At 54.1% G+C, this 13,031-nt stretch overlaps 1 protein-coding gene across 3 annotated transcripts in view; it reads right to left on the bottom strand.

Moving 5' to 3' along the window:
* Positions 1-13,031, bottom strand: part of LTBP2 (latent transforming growth factor beta binding protein 2) — a 108,029-nt gene that overhangs the window by 73,794 nt on the left and 21,204 nt on the right. For all 3 annotated transcript variants that reach the window (XM_057318709.1, XM_026519507.4, XM_048220085.2), the window contains one exon: positions 3,527-3,776. In XM_057318709.1, the coding sequence (XP_057174692.1) occupies positions 3,527-3,776 (250 nt within the window). The remainder of the gene's footprint in view (positions 1-3,526; positions 3,777-13,031) is intronic.

The following is a 13,031-nucleotide window of genomic DNA, read 5'->3' as shown; positions in this document are numbered from 1 at the left end:
TCAGGCTAAGGAGCAAACCCACTGGACGTGCCTCCCATTCTGAGAAATGTTGTGACACCTCCCCTCGGCCCCCTCTCCCATAGGGCTGGTAAGAATGGTCCTGGTGGAACGAGCCAGCCAGCCAAACCCACTACTAGTGCCATGGCGGGATCTGCTACTCACGGCTCGCCTGAGGCTGGGTGGGCTCTGATGCTTCCCAGAGCGGGTCCATACACACACACCCCAGGTTTTGTTTGCTCTTTGCCACACAAGACCCCCTAGCAAAAAGAACCAGCTTGCTGATGGCCAAAATATGTTGAGGACTAACTCCTATTAGGTGGGGACAATTACTCAGAGAGTTTAGGAAACGTGCTTAATGTCACACAGCTAGTGAGTAGTAAATCCGGAACCTGAATCCAAAGCCCAGGCCGGACCGTCAGTATTCAAGGTGTGGTGCGTGGACCAGCAGCCTCGGCGCCACCTGAGACGGCTTTAGAGCTGCTCTCCCAGCCCTGCAGGATCAGCAGCTGCCTGTTAGCAAGTTCCCAGGTGATGCCCGTGCCCGTGGCAGTTTGAGAAGCACTGATGTAAAAGCAGGTTTCCACCGCTGGCCGGTCCCTGGTTGTTGTAGTCACCCCACCCCCAACCTCCTAAGGCCTGTCCCCAGCTGCCTGGCTCTGGCTCCCCAGGTAGGACAGGCCCTCTGCCCAGCCTTGGGGAAGAAGCCTGGACCTGGGTCTCAGAGGGAGTCTCCAGGCCCCTGCAGCCCGCCCAGGCCACAGCCGGACAACATCAACTCTTGTCTGGCTCTCCTTAGGGCGTGCTTCGAGGCTGCCTGAGCCACTCCTGGCCCCTCCCTTTTGACTTCCTTCTGGAACGCAAGTCTCTTGGCCTCTGTCTAGTGCTCTCCTGAAGGGGGTCTCTGATCATCACCAGTCCTTGCAGTGTCTCCCCCCCCCCCCAAATATTTTGAGCCCCCCTCTGACTTCTAGAATGCCCCCTGCTTCATGTCACTCCCTCTTTCTGGACACCAAGAGCCCGTGCGAGTTGCCATCGGGAAAGAGGCCAACGGCTGCTTGGGGAACCTAGCCAAGCTCACAGGAAATGTCTGACACCACCAGGCAAGCAGGATTTGGCCTCTCAAAGCAAAACACAGCTGGGCCGACAGCGGGCCACTCGGACTTTCCCAGATTTCATGGCACTAAGGTCCCAGGGCAGAGACAGACTGGGCCGGCCTGGAGGCAGCAGTGTATTCACGACATCACAGTAGCCCCTGGCCCGGGAGCCTGTGAAGCTGGAAGACGTTGTCCCTGCTGTCGGCCACTGACCTCCCTTGGGCCCTTGCCCTCCACTGCCTCCCGCATACGTGAATCCCGCACGGGGGCGGGGGGGGGGAGGGATGGAAGGTTCCCGCAGCTCCTCCTCTCCTCTCAGCTTCCTCCTCTTCCCAGCATTGGGCCCCATCCATTCATTCATTTAGCTTTCATAAATTGAGCACCTACAGTGAGCCAAGCCTAGTGTTGGGTACCAAGGCTGCCTGCACGAAAGAGCAGGACATAGTCCCTACTCTCCAGGAGCTCCTGGTGCGGCAAACAGATGAACAGACCATCACAGACCATCCTGAGGCAGAGTGTGGGGTTCTCGGCCAGGGAAGCACAGAGCCTCCTCTCTCCCTGCACTCAGAGCAGCACAGGGGCTGGTGCCCTTGGTTCTGGGTACAGGGTGAGGGGTCAATGGTGGATGGGCCCTTTCTTGGGTAACTCTTCAGTTTGGACCCAGGGAAGCAAATGCAGATTGAGCCTTTCTATAAGCTAAGCCTGTAGGAGGAGCTGGGGAGATCCAAAGAGAGAGACAGAGTCTCTGCCCCCCAGGCCCAGGCCATGCAGTCCGATTGCAGACACAAGGTACAGATCCACAGGGTAGGCGCTGCAGGGGGTCAGAGAGCTGGGTGGAAGTGATCAGGGGGGCTTTTTGGAGAAAGTGGTACTGGGCCTTGAAGAATAGGAGGAGTGGGCTGGGCTGGGAAGATGGGGCATGGGATACTAAACAGCTCTGACTTAAGGGTGCAAGGGATAGAATGACCTGCCAAGCAACTACCCCCCATACTCACTGTGTGAGCACACAGGCTCCATGCATTATGAAAGGAACGAATCCGACAAGCCAAAAGAGAGCCTGCAGGGGAATGCCAGGCTGGAAGGACTGCTCCATCCTGCCCTGGGCCAACCCTGGAGCTGGTACCTCTGGTGTTCTTCCAGGTGCCTTCACACCAGGCCCACCCACCTTGGACCAACAGCTGGGACCAATCATCACAGGGCTCAGGCCCTGCCCACCTGTTCACAGCCAATCCTAGGCCATCGACCCTGGCCCCTGTGTTGTCTGCCTGGCCCTTAGCTCTGCCCCTCTCTCTGCCCCAGCATTTCAAGGCCTAGGCCAAAGGGTTTGGTTCTTCTGGTTTTGATTTGGATCTCCCTAGACCTCAACCAGAGTTCATTCTTTGTGCTTCTGGCTACCCTTGCAAACTAGCTGCTTGGGTGCTTGGGGCTCTGGGACCCTACCTTACTGAGACCTTGGTTGCCCCCTGCCTCAGAGCTGCAGGATAATCTCAAGCTCCTTTCCCTTCCCTCCTGAGCTTTCCCACTGGGGGCCTCAAGGTCAGGTTCTCCTGGCCTCCCAAAGGACAAATCCTTTTTCCCTTTAGTTCAGCAAGACAAGGTTGCAACATCTCAGAAAGAACATCTTAAGTAGGAAACGAATGGAAAAACTCGACTGAAAAACCAAAAGGAAAACACAGCCCCCTAGAAATGGACCAGTTTACAAAGTTCAGATTTCCTGTCCAGAGCTAGAAAAAGTCTAGCCAGGTTGGCTGGCAAGCAGGCCAGGGAATCCTGCCCACGAATGTTTCCCTCGCCCACATTTTATTCTGCACCTTCCCCCCACAAGCTCCTGTTATTCTCTTTTCAAGGAGAAAAGTTACTGCTGGGCAGTGAGTGAACGGAAGGGCTTCTTCGGGCAGAGGGGTCCTTCCTGCATGGACCACAGGCAGAGGAGGGGGAAGAGGAAAACATTTGTAAAGAGTTTACTACGTGCCAGCCACTGATCTAGGCACTTTCTTTATATTAACTAATTTAATCCTTACAACAGTTCCATGCTTGTGATGACCATCGTTGTCCCCACCTCACTGTGAGGAATCAGAGAGGTAAATAACTTGCCCAAGGCCACCCAGCCAGGAAGTGGCCACGACAGGATTCGAAACAAGAGGGCATGGGCTTGTGCCCTCCTCAGCTTTCTCCCAGGACCTGGAGGGTAGAGACTTCACCTCCCGTCTCCCCTGGTCACCGCAGCCTGGCAAAGCCTGTGCCAACCCCAACACTCACCTTCCCGCTCACTGCACCTCTGGTGGGGGCAGGGAAAGGGGAGGAGAGCAGGAAGGAGGAAGGATAATTCTGGTCTTCTCCACCAAGGTCTTCACCAAATGGTCCGAGGAAGAAGCCCCGCTAGAGGGGGACTGAGCCCCTGGACCCGAGGTCCCAGCGAGGAGGGGACTTACCTGGCCAGCGGCTGCTGTGATGCCAGTGACCGCGCTCTGGGGGTCGTGGTGATTTCTCTGGCTGCGCTGCTCCTGCGCAGGTTGGGTGACCCCTCGGCTGAGCGGCGGGGTGCGGGCCTTGAGTTCTGGGGGTCGAATTCCTCCTCAGGAATGACCTCCTCGCAGCGGGCTCCGCGGAAGCCAGAGCGGCACACACAGAGCTGGGGCCGGCTGCAGGATCCCCTGTTCTGGCAAGGCGGCTGGCACACAGCTGCGGAGACAGGAAGAGGAATGAGGGCCGGGGGCGGGGGGGAGGGGGGGTGTAGGGGGGTGGGGAGGCCGTGACTCCTTCCCGTCAGGAGGGCCACCTGCTGTGTGCTCCTTGGCCTCCCCCACTCCAGCAGGAAGCCCGACTCAGAAAGCGCCCTGGGCCCATCTGCCCAGGTGGGGTTACCCTGTGATCACCGAACAGCCAATCAGGGACTGAGTGACCAAAGGTGTGGAGCACTCCCAGCAGGACACCTGACTTTGGGTTGTACGCTTGTGCTCACCGTTAGTTGTCAGCCTCTCCTCTCAGACTGAAAGTCCCAGAGGGCAGACGTTTTGTTTTCTATCCTCCTGTCACCCCAGAACTTGGAACAGAGACTGACACAGAGTAGATTCTCAAGAATGAATGAACGAATGAATGAATGAATGAGGTTTTTTAATGGGAAGGGGGGCTCAACACTGGCCTGAAAGTCAGGGGCGGGGCTGAGTTGTTGAGGTTTTCCTGTCTTCTGTGAGATGTGTGACCTTGATCTCACTGAGCCCCGATTTTCTCATGAATCATTTGAGGGGCAGGCTGGGGAGGCTGGGGGGCATCCTAAGGGTCTCTCAAAGGCATCTTCAGCACTGACAGTCTCTCCTCTTCCTCCCCTTGGGACAGCATCTGCTCTCAAGCTCCCACCCTCCTGAGCAAGTGGTGGAACTCCTGACCGGGTGCAGGAAGAGCTCTGCTTCCCAGACCCCGGGATCAGCCTGGGGGCAGAGTGCAGCTGGAACTGGGCGCCTTCCTCCAAGCTGGTGCTGTGCCAAAGCCACGCGCCACCAGAGCCTTGCCTTTTCACTGCCCTTCCTCACCTTGCAAAATCTGGAGCCCCCTCCAGTGACTAGCAGCCACGAGAGAGAGAGTCCCATGCAGAGAAACACACTGGGGTGCAGGGTCCTTCCCCACCCCTCCCAGGACCTCCTCTGGCGAACAAGGAGGAATCCAGGAGAGCATGGTCAGGCTCATGCCGGACCCTCTAAACCCAATGTCCCCTCCATCTGTCACTTACTCATTCAACAAATATTTGCTGAGCTCTTACTCTGTACTGGGCACTGGGGACAAAGTCTTTGCTCTCATGGAGCTTGCAGTCCAGTGGGGGAGACCAATGAGAAATAAGAAAATAGCATAAAGTTGCTTTGGGGCAGTATCTCAGGCTGTGGAGACAAACAGGGTGATGCAGTGGCCCACACCTGATGTTAGCTGGGGAGGACAGGACAGGCCTCTCTGAAGAGCGGGGTCTAACTGGTACAAAGGAGGTGCACGGGTGAAGGTCTGGGCAGAGCCTTCCAGGCAGAGGGATAAGCAAGTGCAAAGCTCAGGGGGCTGGAGGGAACATGGTATGTTCAAGGAGGTGCCAGAGGTGCAGGGAGGCTGGGGTCTGATGACAGTGGAGAGCACTCCAGGTCAGGGAAACAGAGGCAGATGACACAGACCCTCGTGGGCCTCAGTTATCCTAAGTGCATTTGTTAAATCCCAGGCACCGCGCTACACAGCCCCTGAGCCTGGGATCGCCTGAGCTGTACTCTCCTCTCTGACAGTAGGCCTGGAGTCCAAACCACGGCCAGGTCTGAAGAAATCTCTCCAAAATTCCACTTGGCCCATGCCACCTCCTTCTTGGAGACACTCACTGGCTCCCAGGTGCCTCCAGGATTCAAGTCCATAGACCAGCACTGAATACCTTCCCCGGTCTGATCCCCTCTAACAGTAATTCCCTCTAAGCCAGTCGGCTGCAGCCAGACTGGCCTGTGGGTATGGTCTCTCTCTTCTCTTTGCCTTTGTGTGCACTGTGTCCCCTCCCTGGAACTCTTTCCCATGCCTCTCCACTTACCTAAATCCTACTGTTCCTCTAAGGCCTCCTCCCCATCCCTGATGCCCGCCTCCAGCCAGTGAGCCCTCCTCAGAGCAATGAGGACCCGCACTCACTGTGCACACCACACATCAGGTGCGCCCCGAGGGCCTCAGTCAGCATGATGGGCTTTCCACATACGTGGCTCAATTCCCCGGCTACTATGATCAGCCCCTGCGACTGTCCCTTACGCCTCTTTGCATCCTTTGCTCCCAGGATACGTAGAACAATGACACAGTACTGTTATTTTTACTACGCAGCAACGATCTATGGAGGGCCTCCATTCTACACACACTGTACTTCGCATGTCCTACCTCATTTAGCCCTAACAACAATCCTCTGTAGCAAGCGTGGTTATGACTCTCATTTTATAAATAATGCCTCAAGTTCAGAGAGGTTAAAATGTTGCCTAAGATCGATCACCTAGCCAGTCAGTGGTAGATCAAGGATTCGAATCCGGGTCTGTTTGACTGCAAAGCCCAGGTTCTTTCCTCCCCACTGCCTCCCACCAGGGCTGGTATGGTCCTTCCTCCCTACCATTTCTGAACCTTGACCCGGAGCCGATGATGAAACAAAAGGATCTGTTGGCTTCCAGTCAGCCACCAAATGCACCTTTGCAGGTGGTGGAGACTTCAGGACCCCATCCCTCTCCAAAGCCCACGCTGGAAATCTGAGATGATGATGGACCATGTTTGCCAGCTCATGCATTCGTTCAGTGAACATTCATAGAGCACTCACGAAGTGTGAGGCCTGTGGGAGAGAGGGTCCCTCTCATTTTTTAAAAAATATTTTATTTATTTATTTTGGGGGTCATGAGCAGGGGGAGAGGGTGAGGGGGAGGAGATTCTCAAGCATATTCCATGCTGAGCACGGAGCCCAACCCAGGGCTAGATCTCATGATCCTGATATCATGACTTGAGCCGGAAATCAAGAGTCAGAGGCCGAACTGACTGAGTCATCCAGGTGCCCTGAGAGGGCCCCTCTCTTAAGAAGTGTACTGTCTCAGGGTGCCTGGGTGCCTCAGTCAATTAAGGGCCTGCCTTCCGCTCAGGTCATGGTCCCAGGGTCCTGGGTACAAGCTTGGAGTTGGGCTGCCTGCTCAGTGGGGGGTCTGATTCTCCCTTTGCCCTTCTCCCCACCCATGCTCTCTTACTTTCTCTCTGTCAAATAAATAAAACCTTAAAAAAAAAAAAAGGAAGTGTACTGTCTCACATGGAAGAAGGAAAAGTCAGGGAAGGCTTCCTAGAGGAGGTGATACTGATCAGAGACACAAAGCATGAGTTGATTGGGCATCATGTCAATCAAGGGCAACCTGCCTACTCAGGGGAGAGTGGGGGAAATAACAGGTCTCACTTCAGGATTCCAAACATGAGCTAGATCCTGGTGCCAGAGCATTTTCCTCAGTGCCTTGGCATGACTTCCTGGCAGGCCTCAGGTCTCCAGATAAACAGACCATGTCAGAGAACTGTAACCTTGAGCACTGCCCCAAATACAAAGTGTCACAATGGCAGGATTTGGGCCTATCGCTTGGCTGCCATTCCATCTGCCCAAGCAGACTTGGCCCCCCCCCGACCACCCACCAGGCCCCGTCACCACCACCACCAGAGACCAGCCCGGCAGCCAAACTAAGGCCGGTGAACCCTGGGGAAGCAGGTGTGCCCAGGGCCAGTCCTGGCCCTCCCTGAGTCTTGGGAGGCAGTAGAAAGGGTAGGCCTCAGTGGTTTCCCATGAACACTACATGACTGCTAGTCTCTCAGACCAGGGTTGGCAAGCTTTGGTGGGTGCAATGACCAGCTGGTGGAAAATGGGTGGTTGGGGGAAATTATAAAAATAGCGTTGATATATGTATGTAATACTGTGGTAAATAAAAGTTCTAAAAGGCTTCCAAGCCAGCCCGATTTGCTGATGGATAAAACCTGCTTGGGAAGATAACCTTTCTGAATCAACCATTTATGAAATTGCACAGAGGCCAGAGTTGCCAAGGAAGATCCTCCCACAGGTGTCAGGTTTTCAGAGGTGTTGAGCCACCTCACGTCAACTCCGTCGGCGTCCTCTCTCGAGTTGTTACAGATGTTTTAGCAAAATGCAGGGAACCACTGGGCATCCGCACTGAAGTGGTCCCGCTTTTGTTCCGAGCCAAGCATCGTATCACGAGACTGGCGCATAGACTCCTGTCTTCTCTCTCCACTACCCCGAAAATCACCCCCAGATGGCTCAAGGTGGTGGTTCCTAGTGCCTATCTGTCAAAGGGCACATTCTTATGACATTTTTACTGGTCTGCCATAAAATAAAGAAAATAAAATGCTTCCTGAGTTTTTGTGTAATGCTATTTTTCCCAATTTAAAAGCATCCTTTATGTTGAGATTGTGTCTTTTCTACTTTTTTTTTTTTGGTGTTCTGTTTTTAAATTAAAAATGATGGCAAGTGGTAGTTTGTATTTCTAACATCCTCACTTGGCAAAAGGAAAAGCTACTGACTGTGCTTTGGTACCTGTGGTATTGGGGGATATTTTACGGATGCATGTAATCCAAAAGTTTGGGACCCTTCGGCCATTGTGGTCATGCTGCCTCTTGTTGAAAGGAGACTGCAGCAAAACATTCCTGTCAAATGAGCACACATTTCAGAGCTGAAGTATCAGAAAGGAAACCATCCATGACAGAATGGCTGATGGCGGGGCTGTTGCCTAAGGCAAAAGAGGAAATGCCGAGGGCCCTGGGAGAGGTGGCTCCATGCAGCGCTATGAGAATTTTAAGAGAGAAAACTCCCAGCCATGGCCGCTGGGAAGTCTTCATCTTTTGTTCTTGGAGCCCCATCTCTCCCATTTTCTCGAGAGAGCAGAGATCACGCCTTACACTTGAGAAATTAACCCAGGATGGGGTATATGGCTTTAGTGAGTATTCATTGATTGATTATTGGTAAAGGGTTGTGGAGCAGGATGTCCTGATGTCCATGCTTAACCATCGAGGGCACAACTCCGCCACCCCCTCTGCCCCCCGCCAACCTCACACAGCCAGCAAGCAAGGCTGTATCAGCTTCCCTGTGCTCAGTCGCCAATGCCAGCTCTTAGCCATTCATAATTTGGGCTCCTCCCGAACCCTTGCTTTTCCACACTCTCCTGGCACTCTCCTCCTCACTGAGGATTGGACATGTGGAAAGTTTCAGCCTTGGGAGCTCAGCTCTGTGCAGTTAGCAGGATGCCAAAAGAGAGGGGAATAAAAAGAAAACTCCCGAAATTGCTTTGAAAGAAAGAAATAGAAGGCATCGTTCCCTCCAACCCCCCACCTTCTGGCTGTGCCCCTTCTACCTTCCCTCGGCTCCAAAACAGTCGAACAGAGATTTGCTCAGATTTTCCACACAAACCCCTGCCTCTGGGAGGAGACCAAACTCAGAATGGGCAGGCCCAGAGGGATTCTGGAAATAGCTCTCGCCGTGTGGCCTGCTCCTACCACCCGCTCAGAGCCTCTGTGATCAGCTCCTTGGTAGCAGAAAGAACATGACGCTGGGAGTCAGAAGGATCTGGTCTGACCCCAGCTCAGGCACATCCTTGCTGTGTGACCTTGGACCTCCGTGATCTTGTCTATAAAATGGGGCTGAAAATTCCTGCCTCAGAGAGTTGTGTGAGTCGCGAGAGGATTGTGGATGTGGAAGGGCATTACATTCTCCAAGGCCGTGCCATGCCTACAGTTTTTTGTGGGTTTTTTTGGTGGGCAGCAAAACAACGTTTATTGAGCAAGAGTAGAAAGTTGCCAGAGAGGGAGCAGGCCTGAGAGGGTTACCCCCACAGTTTCTAAGTTTAGGGGTTTTTATGAGCTCTTCTGTGGAACTTTCTTAAGCAATCAGGTTGTGCTGAGTTGTGCCAATCAGGGCTTTGGTCATGAATCTGTCTACCTATTAGGTTAATGTCAATGTGCCAATGGTCTCTTTTTGCTGACATCTGGGAGCTTTTTCTTAACTGTCCTTTGCCTGTGATAGGGACAAATGCTTTGGGGTTAATTGTCTTATCTTGTGACATTTTGCAGAAGTCATGTTTGTAAAGGCTACAAAACAGAATGCTAGTTATGCACCCCAGTCTAATGTCGTAGCCACAAGCTGTAGGAGGCTATTTAAAATGAAATCGATTGGGGCTCCTAGGTAGCTCAGTCAGTTAAGGGTCTGCCTTCAGCTCAGGTCATGATCTCAGGGTCCTGGGACTGAGCCCCGCATTGGGCTCCCTGTTCAGTGGGGAGTCTGCTTCTCCCTCTCCCTCTCCCTCTGACCTTCTTCCCCACTTGCACACACTCTCTCTCTGTCTCAAATAAATCAATAAGTAATCTTTAAAAAGAAAAGAAAAGGAAATTGATTAAAATCAAATAAAATGTAAAATTTAGTTCCTCAGTCCCAGTAGCCACATGTGGCTCATGGCTACCACGTTGAACAACAAGCTATAGAACGTTTCCATCAGCACAGAAAGTTCTATTGGAACTTTCTATTGGAACTTTCTATTGGAACACTGCAGAGCTTTAAGGAAAACCACCATCCATCTCCCAGCGGCAGAGGTGAGATGGCCTCTGGACTTGCCTTCCACCACTGTTTCCCAGGGAAAGGCAATGTCAGTACAGGCCCTGGTTAAAGGGATGAACCAAGCCCTGTGGTGCAGGGGCAGGGCTGCTTTTCAGGTGCTGAATACAGCCGGTCCCCTCTCCACCCCCACCGCCCAGGTGGGGCTTCTGTCTCCAGCTCTTCCTCCTGGGCCCCAGAGATACCTTCTGCCTCCATCTATGACCTCTTAGATGAGGCACTGACTTCAAGACGGGTCCCTTAACCCCGCACCTCCTCTAAGACCTCCAGCACCTTCTGCTCTTGTCTGGGAGATGAACCCTAGCTCCAGATCAGACTCTGGGCCCAGCACCCCTACACCTGAAGCTCAGGTGCTCCCTAGATGAGATCGCCATATTTCCTAAAATCTACGTCAGTGGGACACAAAGAACCTACCCACTGAATTAGCGATCCCTCCCTCAGGATGCGGCCCTGTCCCCTTCCACACCCAGAGGCCTTTGCACTCAGGACAGTCGCCTACCCGCCCTCAGTATTTCTTTCAGCCCTGCCCTGGGCACCCCACCTCAGGCCTCCACCCAGAGGTTTTGGTTAGCCCTGGAGCTCTCTTCCAGGAGGTGGGGTGTCCACTTAGGCCGTCAGCAGTTTCTCCACAGTCTTGACCTTTGATATCTACAGAAAGGGACCTGATGTCAGAGATCTCTGAAGCCAAGGAAATCCCTGTCTTGTCCCCACAAGTGTGGGGGGACTGTCCTCTCCATACATGGGCTCTTCCCAGGGGCCGTGTCTCCAGGCCCCAAGCTCGGCCCTGAGCCCCCAGGCTGTGGGAGAGTCAGGTCCTCAAGGACTTGCCCTGCTCCCGCCACAGCTGTGCTGGGGCTTCAGCTCGGGACGGCTGGAAACGGCGCTGGGGCTCAGGGGCCAGCCAAGCACCCGGCTCCAAAATAGCAGTTGTGTTCACATAAAAGCCTCTAATGAGAGAAAGATGCTGTTTCTTGGCCCCTCGTGTGCTCTCTGCAGACGCCGTCTGGCAGGCCAAGCGGGCCTCTACCGTTTGGCGGCCAGAGGGGAGGAAGGGGAGGTGTGAGTCAGACCTTGGCCCCCAGCCCCACAGCACGGACCGCCCTGCTAACTGCATTAACAAATGCCACAATGCTGGGCCAGTCAGGGGCAGGAGGCCAAGGGCAGAGAGCAGTCCCAGTTCCCACCGGCTCCAGCAGGCATGAAGAAAGAGACCACTGGGCAGGGCTCACCGCCCAGGGCTGAGGCCTGGGTTTGTCTCCAGCTCCTGCCCTAAAGCAGAAGAGTTACCCAGCGATCCGCACTGCCCTGAGGGCCTTGTCTGGGAAGAGGCAGGGCTTCGGAGGCATCACTGCCAGAGGGGCCTCTGGAGATGAGAGAAGTATGGGACGGGGTCCCAAGACAGCCTCCATCAGGGATGAGCCCAGGAACCAGGCTTTTCTAGGGGAGCAGCTCTAGGGCATGGAAGACAGTTCTGTGGCTGACTTGGAGCCAACAAGCACCTTCTGCGGCACCACCAGATCCCTGCCCAGGACCCAGGCAGATCAGGAGGGAGGAAAGACACCACTCCTGCTTACAACTCAACCGGGGCTGGGGCAAAAGCATGGCGGAGAGAACCACCTGGCACTCAAGGAGACCTGTGTTTAAATTCTGTATGACTTTGGACAAGTCTCTTTACCTCTGTGAGCCTCAGTGTCATCTAGAAAATGGTCATGCACCAACATTTACTATTCACCCAGGCTGGTAAGCAAGACAGACATTGTCCTCTTCTTCGTGGAGCTTCCAACTTAGAGAGATGGTCACAAAACCAGCAAACAAATAAGCAGAAGAATCGAAATGGAGGTATGGGTTATGGAGGGAGAAAGAGCCAGGGGCTAGGCTCCAGAATAACAAGGCTGGTGTGGGGAAGCCCCGACAGAGTGGTCAGGGAAACGCCTCTGAGGAGGGGAACTTGAAACAGAGACGGGGAAAGAGGGTAGGGAACCAGCCGCATAAAGAGAGGAGAGGAAGCTAACAGAGCAGCCCAGGCACAGGCCCGGAGGCAGTGTATCCCAGGAACCCAGGCTGGTTTGGTGAGCGAGGGGACTTGTGGGAGATGAGGCTGGGTGCAGCCAGCTGCAGCCATCACCCAGGAGCCCATACTGGTGCCTTGGACAAGAGAGGCAGCTGGGGAAGCAGGGAGCAGCAGACAGGCTCCCAAGAGATTTAGGAGGTGAAACAAAGAGGAAGAGCTTGGTGAGGAAGGTGTCCAGGTGCCCCCATTGTCTGACTGGAGTATGTGGGCAGATGGGGGTGCCTTTTAACAGGGTGGGTAACAGCTGGGCAGGGCAGCTGGCACAGACGGAGGGAAGCCATGAGCTTGTTTTGGGCAAGTTGGGGGTGGGGATGTCTGGGGAGCATTAGGAGCAGATGCTGACTGAGTAGGCATCACGACGGAGTCTGGAGGTCAGAGGAGAGGTCTGGTTGAAGATACACATAAATCTGGGTGTCGTCTACCCAGAGATGATGCTTCCATCCACGGGAATACATTAGATCATTCCAGGAGTGGTGCAGCGAGAAAGAAGAGGACCCAGGACTCAGTCCTGGAAAACCCAATGTTTAGCCGTTGGGTAGAGGACCAGCAGCAGCCAGGGGAGGGGGACACGGAAGACAATCACACGATGACCACTCACAGGGTGAACGGGGTTGAAATGTTTCGGGTGGTCCCCGGCACACAGTGTGGCTGCTGTTATTATTGTTGACTGACAGTTAACAGTGCCTACTAGTGCTCAAGAATAGGGGACAACTAATGCTTGGCTTGGCTCCCATGGCCCCCCTCT

Source organism: Ursus arctos, unplaced genomic scaffold, assembly GCF_023065955.2.
Source record: "Ursus arctos isolate Adak ecotype North America unplaced genomic scaffold, UrsArc2.0 scaffold_25, whole genome shotgun sequence".
Classification (NCBI taxonomy): Eukaryota; Metazoa; Chordata; class Mammalia; order Carnivora; family Ursidae; genus Ursus; species Ursus arctos.
The sequence above is the reverse complement of the archived record's forward strand: the minus strand, read 5'-3'. Positions and strand labels throughout refer to the sequence as shown.